The 24,158-nt window shown below is 37.9% G+C and overlaps 1 protein-coding gene across 4 annotated transcripts; it reads left to right on the top strand.

The window, feature by feature from the left end:
* Positions 1 to 1,587: 1,587 nt before the first annotated feature.
* On the top strand, positions 1,588 to 23,875 carry camkk1b (calcium/calmodulin-dependent protein kinase kinase 1, alpha b). 4 transcript variants are annotated; one of them, XM_088079099.1, is made up of 17 exons: positions 1,590 to 1,810; positions 3,546 to 3,853; positions 3,949 to 3,996; positions 4,085 to 4,138; positions 4,225 to 4,276; positions 4,360 to 4,469; positions 5,382 to 5,418; positions 5,509 to 5,530; positions 5,633 to 5,721; positions 6,161 to 6,360; positions 6,539 to 6,592; positions 6,682 to 6,755; positions 7,926 to 8,013; positions 8,123 to 8,251; positions 9,526 to 9,629; positions 11,713 to 11,763; positions 23,731 to 23,871. In XM_088079099.1, the coding sequence occupies exons 2-17, from the start codon at positions 3,614 to 3,616 to the stop codon at positions 23,738 to 23,740; spliced, it is 1,362 nt and encodes a 453-aa protein (XP_087935225.1). In that variant the 5' UTR covers positions 1,590 to 1,810; positions 3,546 to 3,613; the 3' UTR covers positions 23,741 to 23,871. The 4 variants fall into 4 exon arrangements, with proteins under 4 accessions (XP_087935224.1, XP_087935226.1, XP_087935225.1 ...); XM_042486764.2 differs by lacking the exon at positions 23,731 to 23,871 and adding an exon at positions 12,098 to 13,216 and having other exon boundaries at positions 1,592 to 1,810; XM_088079098.1 differs by lacking the exons at positions 11,713 to 11,763; positions 23,731 to 23,871 and adding an exon at positions 12,098 to 13,233 and having other exon boundaries at positions 1,588 to 1,810.
* The last annotated feature ends 283 nt before the right edge of the window (positions 23,876 to 24,158 follow it).

Below are 24,158 nucleotides of genomic sequence, written 5' to 3'. Positions count from 1 at the left end.
TAAAGAGGAAATTAAAGAAAATAAAACAAAATTGACATAAATAATGAAAATCAATACAAAATCTAAATACATACAAAAGTATTACCCCTTCAGTTCCTGTGAATATATCAGAAACATTGTCTTAAATGCCTTTTTCATTTTTAAGGCCCTGTATTATAGTGCCATATTGTTTAAATTCTTATAAGAAAAGTTCAAGTCTGGTTTGGAGTCTGCCCATCTCTTCTTCTGGATGTGGATTTTTCCCAAAAGTAAAAACAGTTGCACAATAAATAAATGAATAAAATTAAATGATAATATAATAAAATAGAATAAAACAAAATAAAATATAATACTGCTACTGCTGCTACTACTACTACTACTACTAGTGCTAATACTATTAATAATAATAATAATAATAATAATAATAATGATGTCTTTCTACACCTTGCATAAATATGTCTTGATCCTGCAAATGAATTGTTAGTTCAGTTACCTTCATATACAAAGTTAAACATCATTGAAAAACATTCTGGTTTACATACAGTTATAAAATAAATGACAGATTGTTTCTTCTTCTCATTTACAGCAAGTGCAAGAATACTGAATGTCAAGCCTAAACCATGAGGTAGAAAACCTACAACTACCAGAATGCACTGAACACAAAATGGCAGCCGGCACGTCCATGGTGGTAACAAAAAATCTTGTGTTAAAGCTAAAAGGTAAGCTAAATTATATTTCAAAAAAACATTGACTGATGGAGAATACAGTAACAAAACTCTTTATATTTCATTAGTGCTACCCCGTTTTTACAGTTAGGTTTCAGTTTGGTCTGAGTTTTAGAAAGAGAGAGCAATGAAGACAGTCTGCAGTTGATGATGCTGAAGTTCGCCTCTGATTGGTAACTTCAGGAAGTGGTTTTTGAACTAAACTTGGCTTAATTCACTCTACATGTGAAAAACGCTGTGAAATCTTTTAATCATTACATCGTGTAGTTTTTTTCACATACACTCGCCTTTTATGATACTATGAGCTTTACATGTAGACGTTACGTTTTTTAAGCCTCAATCAACGTGAGGATTGCAGTACATAAACTAAAACAATACATTAAAGCCTTTTTTTAGTTTAATTACATGTAACGCTGGAATTAAGAGTTTGTAAATAAAAATGTCTGTGATTCATTCTGAAATATTTAATAATATGTAATACTGTGCAAATAGGCTAAGGGTTATTTTTATTTTTACAAGTTTTTTTTTTTATTTTCCACATGCATGTATATAATAGAACAATAGCTTACATACATTATTATTATTATTATTATTATTATTTTTAACAGACATAATATGTTAGAACATAATATATTAAATATATTTTTAGTATTATTTTGATTATTATTATTAGTATTAGTATTATTCAATCAAAATAATTAAATATCGCATGTTTATATATATATATATATATATATATATATATATATATATATATATATATATATTTTTTTTTTTTAACTAATTAATTAATTAATTTTTTAAACATGCTTTTTTCAATGGACAGTGTGTTTTAATGTGTTGTTAACATCCTATCACTACCACTGTGGGTTACCCTCTGGACATGTGTATCTCTGGATGTCCAGTCCTGTCTTCTCTCTCCGTTTGTGTGTGTGTGCCTCAGAATAACTCTGCCTCAGCTATATGTGGCCTGAGTTAATCCTTAAAGACGCGTGCAGCTCCTCGTCAGTGAAAGTCCTGCACACTGAGCCACAGAGGAGTTTTCCCTCCTGAGAGCAACATGCAGATTAACCTCAACAGCCACCAACACAGGACGTCTGCACCGCGTAAGTAAAATTAATAATTCACCTTATATTTTATCTTACACAGTATTTTATTAGTGTAATAAGTTAAAGGGGATTCAGATGAGCTTTAGGCTTCTGCTGCACATTAGTAAGTCTTGTTTATCATTTTATATTAAGTTTCACATTTAGGTGTTGCTATGATGTACAAGTTTATTTTATCATGTGTACACATTTGACGGTCTTGTGTAATGTATATATTGTGACAGTGCTTGCCCGTTAAAGCTTTCTACCTTGTTACATAAGAAGCTTTTCAGCACCCTTTAAGGCAATGGTGACTCTTATCTGTTGCTAGACTGTTCTCAGAGAGTGAGATCTCTCATTTTCTGTGTTTTTGTGTCAAAAAGTACCTTAACTTCTTATCTTGGCTCATCTGTGAAACAAAGATCTGGACAAGAGGAACTGTTTTCACCCTTTAAGCTGCAGATTGGACGCCAATAGACTCAAACAGACAAGTTAATCCTTATGTCAAAAGTTTTCTGTTTTTCTGTTTTAAATCAAATCAAGTTGATATTTAGCGGAATATCACATAAACAGTGACGTTTTTAGCTTACAAACAGAACCTTTACAGCCAACACATTAACTCGTCATAGCAGGAAAAGCACAGATGTTGCTTATTACGTTAATGACAAATGTTTTCCATGTAAGGCATTTTCACATTGTTGCATACTGGCTTAATGTCATGACTTACTGGGTTACCTATGAGAACAAAGCCGTCGTTATAGTTATCAGGTACACCTGTGCTTTTCCTGCTATGACAAGTCAAAATATGTGCTGTGAAAAAGATCCATTGAGACTTGGGCAGAGGTCTGTTGCTCACTGAATATAATGTTGCAGACAAAGTTGCAGACCACTTCTTGAGACCAAGAAACAACACAGCCGGTTGCAATTAAGTGAGTCTCAGTCTCCATCAGCTTTTTAAGCACCAAACTTTTTGGTGTCGCAACCTGTTGCTGTTTTTCTGACAGGGATTGTGCCCCCCATAAAGGATATTTGAAGCCAAAACATAATCTTTTCCTAACCACACCAAAGTGGGTTTTGTGACCTAAACATACCTACACATTTATCACAGTGTTGTTGAGTGGAGAAGTTTGTGTGTCCGCTATATAATCAAGTGCAAATGTAACATGGTTTGCAGAGATGTGCAGTGCCAACTTTTCTCCTTGCATTTCGGTTAAAATACTAGAAGTAGCTGCTAGAGTAAAACTCATGTGACTTCACTAGAGTCAATTTGTCAGACTTTGTACAGCTTCCTCTGGAGTCACAAAAGTGTTTTGTTGGGATTTGCAGTAGAACTCCCCAAGACCTGCAAAAAGTTTGATGTGTAAAATCGGTGGGGTTCCCTTTGAGCGTTTACTGTTTGACCATTTTTAGATTTCCATGCAGAGAGTTGCACGAGAGACATATTGCATCTCAAGATATGAAAGTCAGCTACTAAAAGTTAGTGCATTGACAAGCGGTGGTGTTACAAAGACGAAGAACACACGACAAACACGACACAAATATGAATTTGATTTCTTACAAAGTTTGCTGTTTGATTGGCAACTCTGAGGCTTTAGATTTAGAATTCTGCCAGAAGGACTTTTTTACATTACATTACCAGAACACAGAAGAGTTTCCACAAGACAAAGACAAACATTTGACAAAAGGAAATGCACATGTTTGTGTGTGTATGTGTGTGTGTGTGTGATCCCATGTTTCTCCATTTCTGCCTCTTCAGTGCAATGATGCCTCCTCACCAAGTAAGCTCTGGGACGTTCAGCTGTAAGTGAACGACGACAAACCACCATGAGCGCCGACACTGTTTGCAGGACAGAGATGGACTCGGAGCACAACTGTGAGTTGGCTGACTTGGTTTCGGCCATAAATGTGGCTGCCAACCGCATAACCCCGCCTAACGGCTACAGGTCGGGTGCTCCGAGGGCCATGAAACTCTCAGACAGGAAGCTGTCACTGCAGGAGAGAGGGAGCCGCATGGCTCGCCAGCCCACCATCGAGACCAAACGTGTGTCCATCACGGATGGTGATGTGAGGACACTTTAACTACAGAAATGATACTCAAGAGTGGAATGTTTTGACTTAATGATGATTTACTGATTTCATGTTGTTCTCATTTCCTGCAGGATTGTGTCCAGCTCAACCAGTATAAGCTAAAGAATGAAATTGGAAAGGTGGTGACTCAGTGCTGCACAATGACTCAGCAAAAGTGATGACAAATTACTCATAAAGCTGTTTACCTTTGTTATTCGTTCACTCTAGGGTTCATACGGAGTCGTAAGATTAGCTTATAATCAAGATTCCGAGCAGTACTACGTAAGTTGAAGCTTATACATATTGCTTTTATTGCGTTAACATGCCAGTTTGTCATCACCAAAATGTTTTTAATCTCTTATATTCAGGCAATGAAAGTTGTTTCCAAGAAGAGGCTGATGAGGCAGTGTGGATTTTTGCGTGAGTCTTTAATCATAAAATTTAAATGTCTAATAATAAGTTTTCTCAAGGTGTTGGTGGTGACATGTTTTGTGTGATTTCAGGCCGTGTGCCTCCTCCAGGATCAAACTCTGTGTTCCCTTTGGAGAAAGTGTACAAAGAGATCGCCATTCTGAAGAAACTGGACCACCATAATGTTGTTAAACTAGTGGAGGTCAGTCAGAAGTCATTTGCTGTACATATTTATCCTACAATCGAACAGCATGTTTAACTTTACCCTTTAGAATCTGGATCGACATCAGTGTCGTGCTGCGTTCAGAAATCTTTTACAAGCATTTAAGTCTCTGGAACTGGAGGAAAGTGTTCTAAATAATAATTTTTTTTGAAGAAGAAAAAAAGAAACAGGCACTAAGAACGTTGGCAAGAAATGTCTGGCAAATTGCAAAAAATAGTAAAATGAGACAAGAAAATTAATTGAAAATGCAGGGAGATAATTAGTTATTATCAAAAAATGGGAAAAATGTACAGAAAAATATGGAAGTTGAAAAAATATGTAAACACTGCAAATTTATAATTATAATTTTACAGAAAAAAAAATCCAGTTGACAGTATTTGATGTGTTGATGTTAGAATTTCACACTGTGTGGACATTAATAATAAAACGTTTTGCAGACATTAGGTTTTGTTCTCCATACCTTACGACTAAATATTGATTCTATGTCAAAATTACGGTGGCATGAGAGTTTTGAAAGATGTTGGATTTTGGTTACTTGACAACACAACTTCAGACAAATAAAATATCATCATCCTCTGCCGTCAGTATTCCACATAGAATTGACGTTGGCATTAGACACTGTCCTGACATTGAATTTTGGTCACCTGACATAACAACCTAAACTCAACCAAACATCTAATGACATTGCTGGACAGCTGGGTTGCTCATTTGGTCTCTACTCAGGTTGCCAATGGTGAAGGTACACTGGGAATTAAATATCGTCACAGGACTCAGCCAAAATAATTGAGATCACCTGTGTGGGTGTATCATGACCTTTACTAACTAGACTTAATATATATTTGTGTGAAACATTGAAGAATATGAGACCGCTGAATTCAACATGTCTTGCAGGTGCTTGATGATCCTGATGAAGATGGACTTCATATGGGTAGGAATGCTCTCGTCTGGTTTTTTTTAATTTTTCTGTGTATCAATACAAAGTGGGAGAGTCATTAAATCCTGATTATTTGTCCTCAAGCCTTCGAATTGGTGAAAAAAGGGTATGTTTATGTATGCAGTCACATTCTAGTATTAAAAGTTTAAGCTTGTCTTTCAAAGTATAATTAACATATTTTTTTCCCTTCACTTCTCACGTGGGTCAGCCCGGTGATGGAGGTGCCGACAGACGACCCTTTCACTGAGGAGCAGGCTCGCTTTTACTTCACAGATGTCGTCCTGGGAATAGAGTACTGTAAGTTTACACATGATTTAATATTGATATTTGATAAACATTTACAGCTTCAAATGTACTGGTAACATTTGCTTTAAATCATTTGTGTTTTACACATTCAGTAGTGACTTTTTTGGGATTAAAGCTACTATGTGTAGAACCAGAAGATCTCTAACTCTGGTGCCTTAAAGGTACAGTTTAACCCAAATAAAAAAAACAGGTTTTTCCTTTCACCTGTAGTGTTATTTATCAATCAAGATCATACTCACATCATAGAGATGTCTATCTTCTCTCCAGTAAAATGGAACTAGATGTCACTTGACTTGTGTGGCTCAAAGCGCCAGAAACAGACATTTGAAAAATTCAACAGCAATGACTCGTTCCAGAAATCATGACACAGTTTACTGAAGATAATCCACAGACCTTTTTGTGAGCAGTTTCTCTGCACTGTCTTTCACAGTGCACTACCACAAGATCATCCACAGGGACATCAAACCCTCCAACCTGCTGCTGGGGGACGACGGTCACATAAAGATCGCAGACTTTGGCGTGAGCAACGAGTTTGAGGGGACGGACGCCCTCCTGTCGAGCACGGCGGGGACACCAGCCTTCATGGCCCCTGAAATGATGACCGAACACGAGCAGAGCTTCAGCGGAAAGGTGAGGCAAAACAGGAAAACAGACAGTGGTAATCACTGAATGACACATGCTTTGGATGTGACTCATCATATCAGACTGTGTTTAATTGCGAGAAATGATGAAGAAATTATGTCCAACCGCCTACTGAGAGCTTCTCAGTAATGACACAGCCTTGATCATGACTGTGCTTGTTTACCAGGCATTAGACGTGTGGGCGATGGGAGTCACACTCTACTGTTTTGTCTTTGGGAAGGTAAGAAAGCTCACAGCATGTACAATAATTAAACCAGTCCAACATTTACTCAACATGTCAGTCATTTCATTTTGTTGGTCCTGTTGCAGTGCCCTTTTTACGACGAGTACATTGTCTCTCTGCACAACAAGATCAAGAACAAACCTGTGGAGTTTCCAGAGACGTAAGGAAACATTCAAAACGTTTAGATACAAGAAAATGTATTTGTCTTGTGACAGGATACATGATGTAGCTATAATATAATATCAGTATTGGTTAAAATTGTGTCATCTGGCAGCAAGTGCCTTTGCTTGTGATAAAACAAAAAACAGTTTGAATCTCACTTTGTAAAGACATTACAGTAGATGTGCCTATTACAGTATTATTCACTAAAAAAATATCTTCTCTTAACTGGAGAGAAAAAAGTGATTAAAAATTGAAATATTGGTTGATTCCATTCCATTATTTTGCATTCTCTCACAATATTTTGCCTTACCTCAAAATACTTTTCTTCCTCCATTTCTACCGAGCCATTTGTTCACTTTTACAGATCTCTCCGAGAACAAAATGTGTTGTGTTCTTTTGCAGTAAACTTGCGTTCTTTTTGCACAACCTTGCACTACTTCTCTTCTCCCCTTTGCTTCTGAGCCATATGAATATTTCTGTGGAGCTCCCCAAGGGTCACATGGGATGATTTTGTGTGCTGTCCTTTGCAATTTTTTGCGTTGTCTTACCATTCCTTCTGAGCCATATTTATTTCAACAGAGCACCCAAATGGTGTTGTCCCTCACAATATGTTTTTTTTTTTGTTTGTATTTTGACATGTTCAAACATAAAACAATGTTTATTTAAACAAAAATGGTGGTGCGTTGAACTCCCTGCTATGCTACACAAGCACATAGCCTTAGTGCTTCTTTATGTCACAGGATTTATGCACACGTCACTGCTGATTAAGTAACACCTCAGACACACAATGGAAAACAAACCTCAAAAGCCCATTTCAAACCATTTTAAGGAAATATGTTGTTTAACTGCTAAACCATCTCGAAACAGTGCACACTGTTTTCAGTTTGAACGAGTCCCTGGTTTCCTACCTCTGTTTCAGAACGCTCCCAATCAACTAAACCCTTCCCTCCAATCACCTGATCCACCTACAAAAGACCCATCCTCCACCTCCCTCCTACCCTGTCACAGCCAGCAGGGTCTCTAAACACCACTTTGTTTAGTTTTTATTTTATTTCACTTCATAAACTTAATAACCTTGTTTTCTCCTCACATTTCTTCCCCCTGGGCTGGATTTGTAACAGGAACCAATATCAAAAACATCAGTCTTTTTGTTTTGTTTTTTTCACAGACCAGTCATTAGTAATGAATTGAGGGGGCTCATTGAAAGGATGCTGGATAAAAACCCTGAAACAAGAATCACCATCCCTGAAATTAAGGTGACAGGAAATGAAAAATCACACCATCTGATTAATATTAAACAAAACATCATGTGTTCACTGTCAATCTATGCTACATTTTCAGAATGATGGTGTTTTGTTGTTACAGCTCCACGTGTGGGTGACAGAGAACGGCTCCAATCCTCTTCCACCGGAGGAGGAGAACTGCACTGCGGTGGAGGTCACTGAGGAGGAGGTGCAGAACAGCATCAAACTCATCACCAGCCTTTCCACTGTGGTGAGTCGCACACTTACCGGTCCCCATTTAACACTTTGATGACCACAATGGGCTGCTGGATTGAGTATTTCAACTGAGATAGCTCAGTTAAAATATCAGCTTTTATCTCAGCTAATTGCTTGAAGGCCTTTTCTTAAAATCTTGTATCTGTAGTCTTACAGCATCGATGCACCAAGCCAACGGTTGGCCATTGGTCAATTTCGGGCTGTCGGTGAACATGTGACACCCTAGATTTTGCAGTGTGTCCCACACCATTGGCACTTGTCAGCTCTCGTTGGCTACTTTTTGGCCAAGCCAGCATATTGAACGTGAATCAGTGATGATGAAGGCCATAGGTGAATGAAATCACTCTGACTGTCAGTTCAGCTCGGTGCACAAGAAGAGAAACTGAAGTGAGGAAAGAAAAAACACGACTGAAGTCAAGAGGGTGTGATCTCAAAACAAACTTGTTACATTCAGTAAGATTATATTTTTTAGCCATTGAGCTCTATAGCAGAAACGTTTTGTAGTTCTTTGGGTCATGTTTGCTAGCCCATGGTAAATATAATTTGTTCTTTCAACATTCGGTTGTGTTGTTAAAGTGCTACCTGGATGACTAGTTTCTTGAATCCGGCCTGTCTGTCTTCTGGTTTCCCAGTTTGCGTGACAGATGCATTCTGCCGCTGCCTGCTGGTGGAGAGAGTTACTCCCTCTCACGCGTGCAGAACGTACCAGTTATTTGGCTGTTGGCTGTAGTCTTTGCAGTGTGTTAAAGTGCAACTTTTTGGCCGAGACAGAGGTGATGTGAGGCAACGCAACTGTCAGCCTTCATCGCCACTAGTTCTTTGATGCTGATTTTGAGTGTCTGGGCCTTAACAATCATAAGGGGACAATGTATTTCGCCTAAATGAAATCACATCTATGTACTTTTACAAAATTCCAGCACTCAAATCTCAAGATGTAGACATTAACAGACACAGGAGAACATAAAAAAGCTATTTATGTGATTGCTTTATGTTTGAAGTTGTGGAATTGCAATATTCATATGACAGTACAGGTGAAGGGGAGATTATTAAAAGTATCAGATAATAATATAGTTTTAAAAACTATAAAGTGTAAACCCTCAATGGTTTACAGTTTACAATTGTATACAAGTTTACAAGTGAAATTGATAGGATTTCATGTTAAAATATATATTTTGACATTTATTAGTGTTAAAATTTGGTGTTATACCTCACTACCTCACTGGCAGCATGGAAATGTTAAGTGTTTTCTCTTTCTGATGTCCACTGCAGATTCTGGTGAAGTCCATGCTGAGGAAGCGGTCTTTCAGTAATCCCTTTGAGTGTCAGGGCAGACGGGCGGAGAGGTCCATGTCTGCCCCTGGAGGTCTTCTTACGTAAGTAGCCTACTCTGCAGATCCTGCCTGCTCTGCTCTGCCAAACTGCCAGCTCTGCGATTAGGCCTCTAACAAAACAAAGCAGCGAGCAGATGCTTCGATAAAAATAGATCAGTCAGTTACATTCTTTATATGTGCAGCGTGTCTCTCACATATTAAAAATGTTTGATCTACCATCATATTTAATATAAAAATCTTTGAATACTGACTAGCTCTAACTCCCATTGTATTTATTTTGTTTTGGTCCAGAAATTAGCAGCACACTCAGACAGATAAAAGCATTTGTCCTCTCCTGATAAGCTAAATGGAAGCCCCTGTGGCAGCAGTAATGGCTGTGCTGCTTTTGTTTTCCATTAACAAGCCGGTCCTGTCTGTGGGGGGGCCTCTGGCACAGCTAATTACACCTCCATGTGAAGAGATGTGGAGCTGCAGCTACGTCCTCCTCCACACTTACCCAGGCACCACCACCAGAGCCACAGTACCGTCGTCTCCCACACATGTGTAATCTGCGGAGATCATACATTAAGTAAATCTTAGACAGCTGCAGTGTGAAGGGTAAAACTTAAAATTATATTTGAGCACCTGGATACGAAAGCGGATGCAATAATTAAAGATCAAAAGGCATAGTTTGGCTCTACAGCTGGCTTCAAGAGGAAGATCAAGTGTTTTGGTTTGATCTTCTTGGAGGGATGATGTATTGTAATATCACACTTTTCTATGATTTATCTGTTAATTTACATAATTATTTATGTAATTTCTTATTTGCATATTTTATATTGAACACTTTGGTTCTCCATCATCACCCATATGGAGCACTATAATGAAATTTCAAATAGTGAAACTTAAATGAATCAATAAATGAAGCACTCATTCACTTTAATGCTGAGAGTCAGATGAGGAGATTGATACCACTATCATATATAAGCTACAGCCAGTGGCCAGTAAGGGTAGCTTAGCATAAAGACTGGAAACAAGGGGAAACAGCTAGCCTGGTCCATCAACTGTTAACAAAATCTGCCTGTTAGCACCTTCAAAGCTCACAAAATGCTTCCACATCATTTGATTAATTTCATAAAAAAGTGTAAAAACAAAAATTACATTTTTAGTCAGTTACATAATCCCCATTAAACCATAAATTATTGTTTCTAAATTTTTATGTACAGTTTAAACAAATGAGATATATAATCATTAGGGACAGGCCCTAGAGCCCAAAGTGTCCCCCCCCCCCCCGGCCTTCACCTGCAAAATATCACTCAAAATGAACACGTACTGACAAGGAAGTGACTCTGAATATTGACAAAAAGACACAAAAAGACCACAAAGGGATGCAAAGGACCTGGAAAGAGATACCAAATAACGACAAAATATACAACAACCAAATATACAACAACCACAAAAAAACCAAAAAAGACACAAAATTATTTAAATAAGACAAATAATGACCTAAAAGAGGCACAATATGACTAAAAGACACAAGATTGCCTCAAAAAGACATAGAACTACCTCAGAAAGACACTAAATGATCCAGAAGAGACATGAAAGACTCTAAATTACCTTTTAAAATGACTAAAAAGAGACACAAAATTACCTCAAAATGACTGAAAAGAGACACGAAATTACCTAAAAATGACACAAAATGACTTAAAAGAGACAAAATTAGCTTGAAAAGACACAAAGTGACTAAAAACGGCACAAAAACACCACAAAGTCTGTATGTCTTACTTCCTATGTATGTGAGGTGCTGGGGCCTTTTGCATTTCTATGTCCAGGGGCCCATTGTCTCATAATCTGCCCATGGATATAATGTGTTAATCAGTGAGCTTTACAAGGGCAAGTAGGTGAGCATGGAGTAAAGCTACCTGTTCCCCTCTATTTACAGTCTTGCTAAGCTAAGTTAACTCATTGTAGTTTTATAGTTACTAAACAATCATGAGAGAGGTATCAATCCTCTCACTGAAGTCATGGCTTAAAAGAGAAAAGGTTTATTCTCATCAATGTCTAACTGCATTTAAACTGCTAGAATAAAACCTCTGTTTGTAAATTATTAGAGGATAAATTCTTACATTACATCTCCTTCTTGCAGTGGCTCTTGGGGCTTATTAAGGTCTTCACCGCAGCTTCATCCTTCCTTAAGGTAAATTTTTATAAAAGGTTGCGCTCATACGCCTCATACACAGCACAGCTTATCAGTTGTTTGTTCAACCCTTAAGAGGATTTCAGGAAGACAAGGCTCTTAACAACGAGCTGTACCTGAAATAAATAGACAAACATTTGCTGTTGGCTGCTTTGTGTTGGCTTTCCCATCTCTCTCAATGTTAACAAGAAGTGATGAGCTGAGCTGTGGAGGACAAGTAGTCCATGACATTTTTTAATCTATTGTTAACTTCCCCCACCTCCTCCTCCACCTGCTCACCTGCAATCTGATGTTGCACCTTCGACAACCTCACCGAGTGTTTGTTGCCCCACAGGAAAATCAGCAATGAGGGGAGCAGAGAGGGGGAGTTGGAGAACTTGATGGAAGACGATACATTTATAGAGAGTACAGATTAAATTGACATATGCACACAGATAACATACAAAAAGATGCTGCAGCAAATAATTTGCTTTTGTACCCTTTTTTCTGTCCTAATTTATCCCTTATTTTTGCTTTTGCTTGCTCTGCTCACATGCATAAAATTTGCTTCTCACTTTAGTGCATAAAACTGATAATTCTGAAATTAATTCTGTGATGTATTCAATATCATAAAAATGAGTAGTTCATACATAAAACATTCACAAGTTAGATTAAATTTCATTCTGTTCTTGTTTACAGATGGCATTGTTGATGTTGTTCATGAGCATCAAAATTATGTATTTACTTTGGAATGTTCTTAAAATGTAAATATGCTCCGTAAAGAAGAAATTTTTACCTTTTTACTACAGCTGTTGAAGATAATTTTATTATTAAAGATAATAAAAGTTCCAATTTTAAACAATGACTTTAAATGATTGCAGAAAAGGCCATTTTGTGTAAATGCAACTTCTATTACAGCGCCATAGCAGTGCTGTTGTGTTGAATATTGAACACCAGAAGGCAGCCTTGTGAAAACAAGTATATTCATTTTCTCTTTGTTGTGTCCTTATTTTGCCTCTGTGTAGGTTCCCCATTCAGTCTTTCTGCTTTTTCCTAGGAGGCCTTAAAATTTTAAAGCCATGATGCCATTTAGAAATGTCCTAAAGTGAAGTTTTAATTAATATATATACACGCATAAATAAATACTCCGCATCACTTTGTATTTTAGCCAGACCTTTAAGGATGCTCTGCAGTGACACAGAGGATCTCATCTCAAAACTCTAAAGACACTGCAAACTGACAAACTGTAGCCTGTAATGTATTTAGTTATTTTTTAAGGCCTGTTTCAGTGTCAAATACTCGTCATTCCCCACACCAGCAGAGGGCAACATCATGTTGCAAATAAAGAGATCAACTGCAAACCAGGAAGCCCTGAGTTTCAGTAACAGACTGAATATAAATATCACATTTTTATATACAGTCTATGTTTTCAGAAAGAAGGACTTTTTTATCCCTCAGTGGTGAAATTTATAGTCTGGTCACCAGAGTAAAATATTGGCATTGTACAATTCTGCAAACCACAGAAACATTACATGTATGACATAGTTCACATGTATACCATAGTTCACCTTACATGTATAGTTCACCTTACATGTGTATGTATATTGAACTACATGTATGTGAGCTGAGTTTATCATCAGGTGGAGGAGGGGTCTGGTGAATGGTTTGTGTAGCGCCAAAAGCAGCTGTTTTTTTTTTTTGTTTTTTTTTTTAACAACACTCCAGGACACGTCCAGCTGTGTTTGTAGTGACAAAAGTGGGTGTTTATCAATGACAGTTTGAGAAATGTCAAGCATTGTTTGTAGTGATCAAATGGGACATTGTAAGCCAGGAGAATGATCTTTTTCTTATCTTTTCTTAGCCTTATCCAAACCAACTGTGACCACAAGGTTGTAACAATAAGAGTCATAAAGAAGAGTTTCAGTGTATCTGCTACACATGGAATAACAAATATAACATCCATCTTTGCAGAAACCTTCAATGCCAACAATTATTCTGGCAACTGGGCTGGAATTTTACTGAAGTACCCTTGAGCAAGACACTGGGTCACTTCCAGCTCCAGGGACACTGCTGGAGCAAATTTCTCTTTGTTAATTTACTGCAGTTAAAATATGTTTAAAAAAATAATGCATCCTTTTATTATTATTGGTATATCATTGGTACATTTTAAGCTTTAGAATATTTTGGTACAGTCCAGACAGCCAATCCAACAACAAGTTTAAGAAATATACATATACTATACATATACTTTTTTTTGGGGGGAGGGGTGTCTAATGTAAACCCCATCTGTAACGATCATAATTTATTTAGATATTTTATGTAAATGCAAACTGTATCCCAGAACTTCTCTCTTCTGTAACTGTGCAGCAAAAAATAGACTTCTGTGGATGAGGAGGCATGATGCTGCAAAATGTAAAATCCCTGAGTGCCACTGAGAGTCCCTCTCACAGCAGTACTGTCCATAACGTGGTCTGATCAGCACAAATTTCAGGTTAATCACATTGAGCTGTGGATACATGGTTGGTTTAGATAGGCAGGTTTTAATGAGGTAAACCAGTAGAGTGAGGTGGAGTGGGCCCTAAGGTTTCTCTGGAGGTGTGTGTAGTAGGTGGAACAACATCTCTTGTGGTCTGAGACCAAACAGAACAATGTGGAACAGAGACAATGGCAACAAACACTGAGCACAGACAAAGATAGATGTATAAAAATAAATCTACTTTTTAGCTTAACTTTTGATGAATGATCAGGCTGCTGTGTGACTACAGATGAGAAGAAAACAGATCAAAATGTAAAGGACATTTTAGTGGAAAACCTTGAACAGAATAAAAAGTAAACTGACGGAGGTTAAACAGTTTCTTTGGAAATCAGTAGACTGAACTAACTACACAGTTCGGTCTATCTAAAGTCCAGTGTGTAGGATTCAGGGGCATCTACTGGTAGAAATGGTGTATAATATTCATATCTATGTTTTCATGAGTGTATAATCTCCTGAAATCATAAGCAGGTTTTTGTTACTTTAGAATGAGTCCTTTATATCTACATAGGGAGCGGATACGCCCCCGGAGTTCACCATGTTGCACTGCTAAATTTCTACAGTAGCCCAGAATGGACAAACCAAACACTGACTCCAGATGGGACCATTTGCTAGATGGCACTTAGTCCTACACACTGGACCTTTTAAGAAACAGTGTGTGTATGATTAGCGAGATGTTGTGGCATCTAGTGGTAAGGATTGCAGATTACAACCAGCTAGAATTTCTCCTACTTAGAATTTCTTCAGTCTTCAGGAGGTTTTTACCAGGAGCGAAGTTATCTGCACAGGTCTCTTCTGCTCCAAAACAAACGTTGACACGCTGATTTCACTGGTAAAGTCTAATTTACCCATCTATGGCCAGTGTTTGGTTTGTTTGTCTTAGGCTACTGTAGAAACATGGCGGTGCAACATAAAGGACTCCATAGGACCTGCTCATTATGTATAAATGGCTCATTTTAAGGAAACTAAAACACAACAGTTCTCATTTTCAGGTGATTATACATGAAAGAAAACACACTTATTATATTGAATTCCATTTCTGCTAAACATATCCACCTATATCATATACACTGGACCTTTAAAAGTACAGCAGGCAAGATTAAATCAAATCACATTGTTGGTTACAGATCCATAAAGATTGACCATCAATTTATATGTAATAATGATATGATGGCAGCTATAGAGGGAATAGTTCCACACTTTGGGCTTTTCCACTTTCCTGCTAAGAATTAGACAAAAAGATTGATACCACTCTGTGTGATGACAGCGGTATCAATTGTCTCACCTCACTCTTGGCATAAAGCAAATGATTTGTCAACTGGAATTTCATTTTTAATTCATTTTTATGAGACCAATATTTAATCGGATCTCATTTTGACCACAAACAGCAGCCAATCAGAAAGTGGCAATTTGACACTGATTTCTACTGGAAGAAAAGCAGAAGGTGATGTAGGCTATCCTTCAGATGTGAAGTGAGGGGTCTGGGGGTCCCACCCCCCCTGCAAATATGGGGTGTCATACCTTTGATTTATGGTGAAAATTTCTTTCTTATGTGAAGGAAAACACAAAATGTAGGCCCCAAGTGACAGAACAAAGCACAATTAGTCCTTTGACTGATTTGGGTGAGAATTGTGTAACAAATACAGCTGGCATGCTTGAATTTTTTTTTTATCAGAGCTGTGTGAAAAATGTCATAGCAGCATTTAATACAGAGGAAAGCTTGATATGTATCATTGAGGATCAACAGTAAAATATTGCTATTATCTGATCAGTTGGCCACATGTAATATGGAAGCTGTAGTAGCACATATTCTATCACAGATTGACACCATATGTCCTTTGGTGCCCTCCATTATAATACAGTTCAAAATGGTTTCAAATATGAGATACAAAATAAGCTCTCAAGTTTCATTTATGTGTCGACTGATCTGGAAATATGTTTCCAGACTTCTTTAGCCTCTGTGAGCTGAAATGGTTCATGAGACCATTTGTATTCCTGCAGTCAGCCCATTTTTCTGCCGTTGCAGTTATGCGAGGACCAAAGAGGAGTGTTTCTGAGCAAAGATTTCTGTGGAAACTGTTGCCATGCAACAGCACAATCCTGCGCTCATACAGAGTAGTAACTTCACTGTATGACTGCTCTTTTTCAGAGCTCGCCACATGAGTAGTAATGCAATGTTCCATTCTACTCTTTTCTATTCTATTCTACTGTATTTTCACATGCATAATAAGGTCTTTATATTCTGGGCTGTAACTGTGGTGTCATTGTTTCGAGGATGTGCAAGGGAAACTTTGGTTCAGCGTCCGGTTCCACGCCCAGACTCCCCTCTATTTCCACATCCAGAGCCAGCTGCAGCTCAGCCTCACATATTTAGCTAAACACTGACCTTTGGCTCTCCCTGTTAACCCTGTATTGCTGTCACTACACCACAGTTCACCCCTTCAGCGTCAGCCGGCTCCACATCACCACTCACCCTCCTCTCTCTTAGGCCCACTGCCTGTTACTCACTACGACCGACCCCACTGGCCCACTGTCAGTTAAACTGTACATACCCTCCAGGCTGCAGAGTTGAGGAAGTTTTTTCTGTCCTTCCCTACACTGTTGGGAATCCCCTGTGCTGACATACATAATGAGTCACCGGCTCAGACATCAGGCAGACCCACAAACACTTGGAGGTATAATTTGTCAACCCGTTGGCACCTAAAGGTAAAGGTAAAAGTCAAGGTAAAAGAACATGCAGAGAGGCAAGAAATATTCAAAACTGCTTAATAAAAGCATCAGACTGCAGGTCCTTTATTAAACTCAGCATTAACAGATGAATCGACAAAATTTTGCATGTTGTATTTTAATCATTAACAGTTTCGATTATCACATTGTGAGCCGGTCTGAGGTGGGAGTTAAGATTTCCAAAATAGACGTTTCATATAATGTGCAGATTCACACCACATCCTGCCAGACGAGTGTTGTCATTCTTTCTCACTTTCATGACTATAAACAAAACCCTGAGGAAAAAAAAACACTTTCTTTATTCAGATGCGGCTAAATTTAGCACATTAGGTGTTAACTGCTTCACTGTGTGTGGCCTCCTCGCTGCAGACTCCTTGTAGTCAATGCTCTGTCATAGGAGGTCACACACATACTGTAGGCCGGCTCCTTATGATTGATAGTGAGCTGAGTGCACGGACACTGTACGACTGTCCAGAGAGGCTTTGGATGCTTAAGGATGGGCTCCGAGAAGCCACCATCAGTGATTCTTGTTGGTATTAGAACACAAGAAAAGATTTAATTCACATTTGTTGTCAATCATCTAATTTTGTACTACAAAGACAGCTTCACTTAAATGAATGGTGAATGGCATTTTTTGGAGTTTTTCTTCAGGAGGAAAGGTTTTGTTTGTATCTCTGTGTCTCAAACTTCATGGACGTCTAGGAAGAACTGGAAAAAAGGGAAAATAAAAATAAATTTCAAAAATAAATATAAATAATCAAATTTAAAACATAGATGTTGCTGTTTAAAAACAGCAATATCTGTTATTTATCTGCTCTTTTTTAAATCTCAAAATACTTCTGCAAATATCATACTGGCACATTATATTTCTTTAAGTGTAAGGTTTTAGTTTAGAGTATAAGGTATTAGTGTAGTCACTTGTCCTCACAGGAAATGCAAAAACAGCAGGTCACAATAAAAGGCCGCTGTAAAGTTTGCAGTTTTTTCACTCAACTGGAAAGCAGTTTACTGCTGAAATTGACTTGAGTGGGTAAGTTCTCATCTTCAGTGGTGTCTGGCACTTTAGAGAAGTGTTCTCTTCACAGATTAATCCCAGTTTTTACACTGTATGAGGCAGATGGCACACGGCTGTATGGCGTAATGTGGGCAAGAGGTTTGCTAATTCCAGTATTGTGAACAGAGTGTCCACATAGGCAGCGGGGTTACGGTATGGGTTGGTGTATGCAGACAAGGAACACAGGTGCATTTTATTGACGTAGTTTGAATGCACAGAGATACTGTGATGAGATGTGTGACTGTGACTTCATGTTGTAGCATAATGATACACTGCCCCATGTTGCAAAGATGTACACAATTCTTGGAAGATAATAACATCCCAGTTCATGTGTTGCCTGATTCTCACCAGGCATGTCAGACACTGAGCATGAATTGGCATGTACAACATATAGCCTCTACATAACATAACAACCCATTGTTTTCAATCCCCATGTCCTGTCAAGTTTTCCCCCGTGTGATTACCTGCCCTGCCTCTAACATGTTTCACCTGCGTCTGATTGCCACACCTGTGTCTTGTTAGCTTCCCTTGTGTAGGCTATATAAGCTCGGTGTACCTTTCCTTCTGTGCCAGTTTGTCTTTGTCTGTATAGCGAGTGTTTCGGCTATATTTCCCAATAAGCTTCCTCGTGCCTTTTTGTATCAGACTGTTTCTTTTCTGATTTGTTTTCTTTGTTGACTAACCTCTTGTGTACTGGGTCTTGCTATAAATAAAGCCCTTGATTATCTCTTACCTGAATTGCCTCACAGGCATGCATGTGTGTCTATTACCTGTGAGCCTGACATGCATAAGGTCACACCAGATATTGATTCTTTGGGGTGTCTGTGACCAAAACGCACATTTCTGCAGCACAAGTTATATGAAACCCGAAAAAAGATAAAACTGCTTATTTTAGAATGGCCTTTTATTGCGACCATCCCAAGGCTGTGTCAAAATCATGCTGTTTAATTTATGAGCATCTAAATATGCCGCACCGCAAGTGGATTTATTATCTTGAGGAAAGAGAAGTGCTCACTGAGACCGATTTTAACAAGTTTGCGACCAGAAATTTCGAGAAATAATACTGTGTTACTGTTTGGAAGTTATCTTTCACAGTGGAAATTTTGTGCTTGCTCATCAATAAGCAGATCTTTATTTTAAAGAAGTTTTTTGGGAGAAAAAAAATCTATTGAAACTGTGTTGAAAATACAGGAAATTGACAAAATGCTTTAACGTGATTATTTGAGAAAAGAGAATTATCTACAACAAAGTAAATGAGCTTTATGATTTCCGACACTTAAAGCAAGAGTTTAAATAATGGGTTTGAGCATACTTGTGTTATTTCAATGATGAAGTTGTTATTTTTTCTCGGGCGGTGTGTTATGACTGTGATCCTCCTGCAATGGGCATTAAACGAACATGCAACGTGATGTAACTGTGAGACAGTGCAGGTAGAGGGATGTTGGATTTAATTTTAGACTCATCTTTTACAAACTGTTCATCACACAAGGCTCTGTAGTTATGAGTAATCATCTACAGTATGATTACATTACAGTATGAAACCGGTCTGATAATCACAAAATAACAAACTTTCTATGACAGCAGCGTTGTTGTATGTTGCAGCAAGATGGAGAGTGTTCATTTGGTGGGGATGAAACACTCCCAAAAATCATGTGATGACACCGCCCAGCACATGAAATGTATCCTGCAATGTTTTGGGACAAGTGCAGCCTTAAAATAGTCTCTTAAAACCTTCAGCTGAATGTTGTGGCACTTTTTGATAAATAATAGAAAGTCTAAATGTTAGCTTGAATAATTCATTTTGCAGCAGTCATGCATAACAGCTGTCTTTGTGCCTGAAAGAGTCAGCAGCAGCGCTCTTTGTGCTATCATAACTTTAACAAAAAAAATAATAACATGGTGGGATGAACTTTGATAAAAGAGCAGAGATATCGGAGCTGATTAATTGTGGTGTAATTTCATGTCACGGTCGTGTGTTTGCTCAGCTGAAGGTAAAAGTGATGAATCAGGCTCCTTAACCAAAGATATGAACTCTCACCATCCATACAGAGGCAGATATTCTCTATAGTGGAGTGGCTGTCACATTGATGTCTCTGGTCTACTCACTGTCTACTCACAGGCTGCAGGGAGACCTATTTATAGATCTGTCTCTGTTCTCTGCTTCTACATTGGTCCCCTCTTTTCCTCCATCTCACCCCCCCTCTAATGGGTTGATATTTCTGGAGCTGTGCAGCTATTATCTTCTTTGCATCTTTGAGGTGCAGATCACGTTGAGTCAGATCATAAACTTTTCAAAATCTGACGCGTCTGACTATTTTATCAGCATCTGTGTGGCTTTGTTGCTCACAAATATATTTTGCTCCCAGTGTTTGGTATCAGAGTTGAAGAATAGCAGTTTAATTAATTGTTAATCCAAGTTTTTATTTCTTACACCTGACTGGTCACAAACTGCCATATTTAACCTCTAAACTTACAAAGTTGCCACCAGTCGAGGAGTAAGTGTCTTTACTTAAGTAAAAGCACTGATACCATACTGTGGAAATACTCTGTTACAACTATAAGTTCTGTGTTGAAAATGCTACTTAAATAAAAGTAAGTAAACAGGAACATGTACTACAAATATTAATGTAAAAGTACCCAATGCAGAAAAATTTTAAAAAAACAAAACAAAAAACCCACAAACATCTCATAAACCTAATATTATTTCAAAATGAAAAACACACTCTCAAGAAAAAAAGACAACAAATTATTGAAACACAGAAAAACTACCCCTTAACCTCAAAATTATTAAGGTAAAATAGAAAAAAAAACACTCAATAAATCCAAAATTACTTTAAAAAGAGGAAAAAACACCCCAAAAGCATATATATATATATATATATATATATATATATATATATATATATATATATATATATATATATATATATATATATATATATATATATATATATATATATATATATTAGCACTATAGAAAAGTTCAGATGATCAACAAATACAGAGTGTTTCATCCTCTGAAGAACATGAATATCTGTTAAAAAAAATTAATGGCAATCTATCAAATATTTGTCAGAAAAGTGTTGGACAGACTGACATTGCCATTCCTAGCACCACATCGTTAGCAATGCTAAAAACGTGCTGTGTTGAAACTTGAAAGGTGTAGAATTGAGTATCTGAACACAGGCTTTACATTTACAAAAATATAGGACTGGAAAAGAAAAAGGTTTGACTCATCATCAAGCTAATGGTTGTGACACTGGATTGACAACTGTCTTTTGCTGCCAACATGTTTGTGACATTGACTCTCCAGCTGATTTATTCTCCACAACATCAAGAGGATATGTCAATTCCTCACCCAAGAGGCAGACAGGCTCTTGTCATTTGTGCCTACTGAACCCCCTCCTGACTGCTGTGCTTTCATGTGCAACACAACCTCTGCAACCCAGCTGGTTTTCAACCCGCCTAGTTTTCCCACACAACTCCACATCCTGCACTGGCTCGTGTTAGCCGCTCAAATCAAGTTCAAGACTCGAATTTACTTACTGTGCTGTGAATAGCTCATCCTACAACATCCAACCATACAGCCCACCCCTCCACTGCACTCTGCTACTCCCTCAGTATGAAAGGCGATCCAGCTACTAGAGCTGGGGAGTTTTAAAAAAATCCCAATAACAGTAATAAGTTTAAAGTATACTGATACCAATCAAGTACTTCATCCAACACCCCTAATATAAATGTAGCGGCATGGAGTAAAGCCTTGCTTTTGAGTGTTTTGGTGCCATCTCAGCACACTGAACCATTTTGGTGTTAGTGTGAGCATGTTGGAAAAGTTTAATGGCTTTGTGTTGGTTGTGAGCTGCTACTTATGTTAGCTCGTGCTCACTGAACCAGGGGGAGATGGGCGCCAACACAAAGTTTACTGATCTAATGTGGAGTCGTGACAATCTGGGATGTAGGTATTGTTTGTCTGGAGAAGTTGCGATTCAACTTGGTACTGGGTTATTTTGGTCAATGCCACAACCCTTTGAACCTTGAGCAAATTGGTGCAATTTCTTTTAAATCATGGTGCAAAAAGGCAACTAACAACTTGGAAAGAAATTATCCATGAATTGCAAGAATTAATAGTTTTAGAAAAAGACTTTTTTAATTCTAGGGTGGAAAAAGGAATAAAAGCTAGGCTGAAAAATATCTAAAATTAAAATGATTTAATATTTGAAATTGTTTTAGAGATTTCTTTTGATAATTTTGAGCACATTTCCCCAGGTCATTTTCTTGTTTACTATTTATTTATTTTATATTTTGTTAAAATGTTGTCATTTATTTATTTATTTTTAGATTTCTCTGGTAATTTTTTGTATTTTTTACTAATGTCTTGCTCATTTTTGGGTCATTTCTTCTTTCATTGTTTTATTGCCTTTTCCTCATGTTTTTGAAAGAAATCAGGCTAATATGTGCAGGTTTCAAAGGGTTAATGGTACTCAAAACCCAGTCCGTGGGCTACCACTCCAAAGTGTTGACAGTTTGCTGCCCTGGCTCAGATGTAATGAACTCATCAGCATCATGAACATCAGAGCACCTCTGAAAAAACTAACTTTTCATTTTATTTTGTCGTTTTGTTCCTTACAAGTTTAAGACTTTAGTAGAGGTTTGGAGTGCTGGTATATGTTGATGGTGTTAAATGGTAAAGCTTTAGACAGAACCAGGGTAGCTGTTTTCTACAGACTTTATGCTAAGCTAAGCTAATTGGCTGCTGGCTGTAGCTTCTTGTTAGACAGTCGAGCAAGAAAGCATATTTTCTTTTTCCAGAAAACATAAAATAAAGGTGGAAGTACTGTATTAATTTAAATGCAGTACATACATCCTGCACCTTCTCCAAAAAGAGGCGTGAACACAACTACCTTTCTACAGACCTAAAACAGCTCATAGAATTCAGAGAGGACAAAAATAACTTACCTGTGTCATCTTCAAGATAAGCCACAGCTTTCACAGTCTATTTTTACTCATCGAAGATGTGGATTATTTTACATCATCAGGGCCCTCTTTGATGCTGAAAGTTGCATCATGTCCACTGATGCTAACGAGGAATTTGATCGAGTGATTTAGAGGGCATTCGTGTTCGTGTGACATAGGCTAATAATGACTCAGTGATCTCTTGTGCATTGTCATCCTGACCCCCCCTCAGGGAAATAATACTTCATGTGATGAAAGTGATCAGACAGAGCGGTGATTGTGTACGTCAAAGTGAAGCATGCCTGAGCAATTTTCTGCTTTGTATGAATCCTGTAGATGTGACCTTTAAAAGATAATCTTCTGGAGGGATGTAGATTGCATCAATTTAATGAGCAGGTTTGGATGGATATTTATGTTAAATGTAGACAGCATAAATTATATAATGTTTTATGCTGCATCTTTATTTAGTTTTTCTTAAATTTGACAGAATGTGTCATTGAACATGCTAAATTTAACATGTAGCAGCTGTAGATTGAATTACACATGCATTAGTCGACCCCAGTGTGTTTTGGGATGTATAATGTGACCGGGATTTACCAATAATGATGACACCAACGTCCCTGAAAGTGTAGCAGTGCATTAAAACACAAGCCGGAAGATAGGTTGGTGCTGAATCCTAATGCCTCCTGTGTGCTCTGAGCTTTTTTTTTTTTTTTTACAGGATGCAATAGGTGTCTGAGCAGTGCAGCAAGGAGATGGGCTAATAGTGGGATACTTATTATAGCCCTAGCAACAGGAAGAGGATTGGTGGCTGCGGAGAGTGAGCCTGTCAGCGATTGGCTGACGAGGAGGACCTTTCAAAGCACAGAATTTCATCTCATGAAAGGTTCAGTGCAGCAAGCTGCAGCAAGAGGCTGCAGTCTGAGGGTGGGTGATCCAGCAGCTTGCTACTTCAGTTTACCAATCAGTGTGGCTCCCAGTTTGAAACACACAGATACCAGATAAACCCGAGCTTTAGGTGCAAAAATACGCCTTCCATGTGAATCTAAAAGCCTGAGAGAAGCAGCTTCTCATTCCGTTGTCCATCATGATGCAGGATTTTATTTTATTGCAGCGCTCCTCTGCTGCGATCATAAAACCTGCTGTCTT

This window comes from Plectropomus leopardus, chromosome 6 (genome assembly GCF_026936395.1).
Source record: "Plectropomus leopardus strain MGB_pleo_1.0 chromosome 6, ASM2693639v1, whole genome shotgun sequence".
Taxonomy (NCBI): domain Eukaryota; kingdom Metazoa; phylum Chordata; class Actinopteri; order Perciformes; family Serranidae; genus Plectropomus; species Plectropomus leopardus.
The sequence above is the reverse complement of the archived record's forward strand: the minus strand, read 5'-3'. Positions and strand labels throughout refer to the sequence as shown.

Excerpts from the sequence above, each read along its gene's own strand:
- camkk1b (XM_042486764.2), top strand. The coding sequence starts at position 3,614 with ATGAGCGCCGACACTGTTTGCAGGACAGAGATGGACTCGGAGCACAAC. Across the intron at positions 5,419-5,508 it reads TGAAGATGGACTTCATATGG|CCTTCGAATTGGTGAAAAAA; the intron begins GTAGGAATGCTC and ends TTTGTCCTCAAG. Across the intron at positions 8,252-9,525 it reads TCACCAGCCTTTCCACTGTG|ATTCTGGTGAAGTCCATGCT; the intron begins GTGAGTCGCACA and ends TGTCCACTGCAG.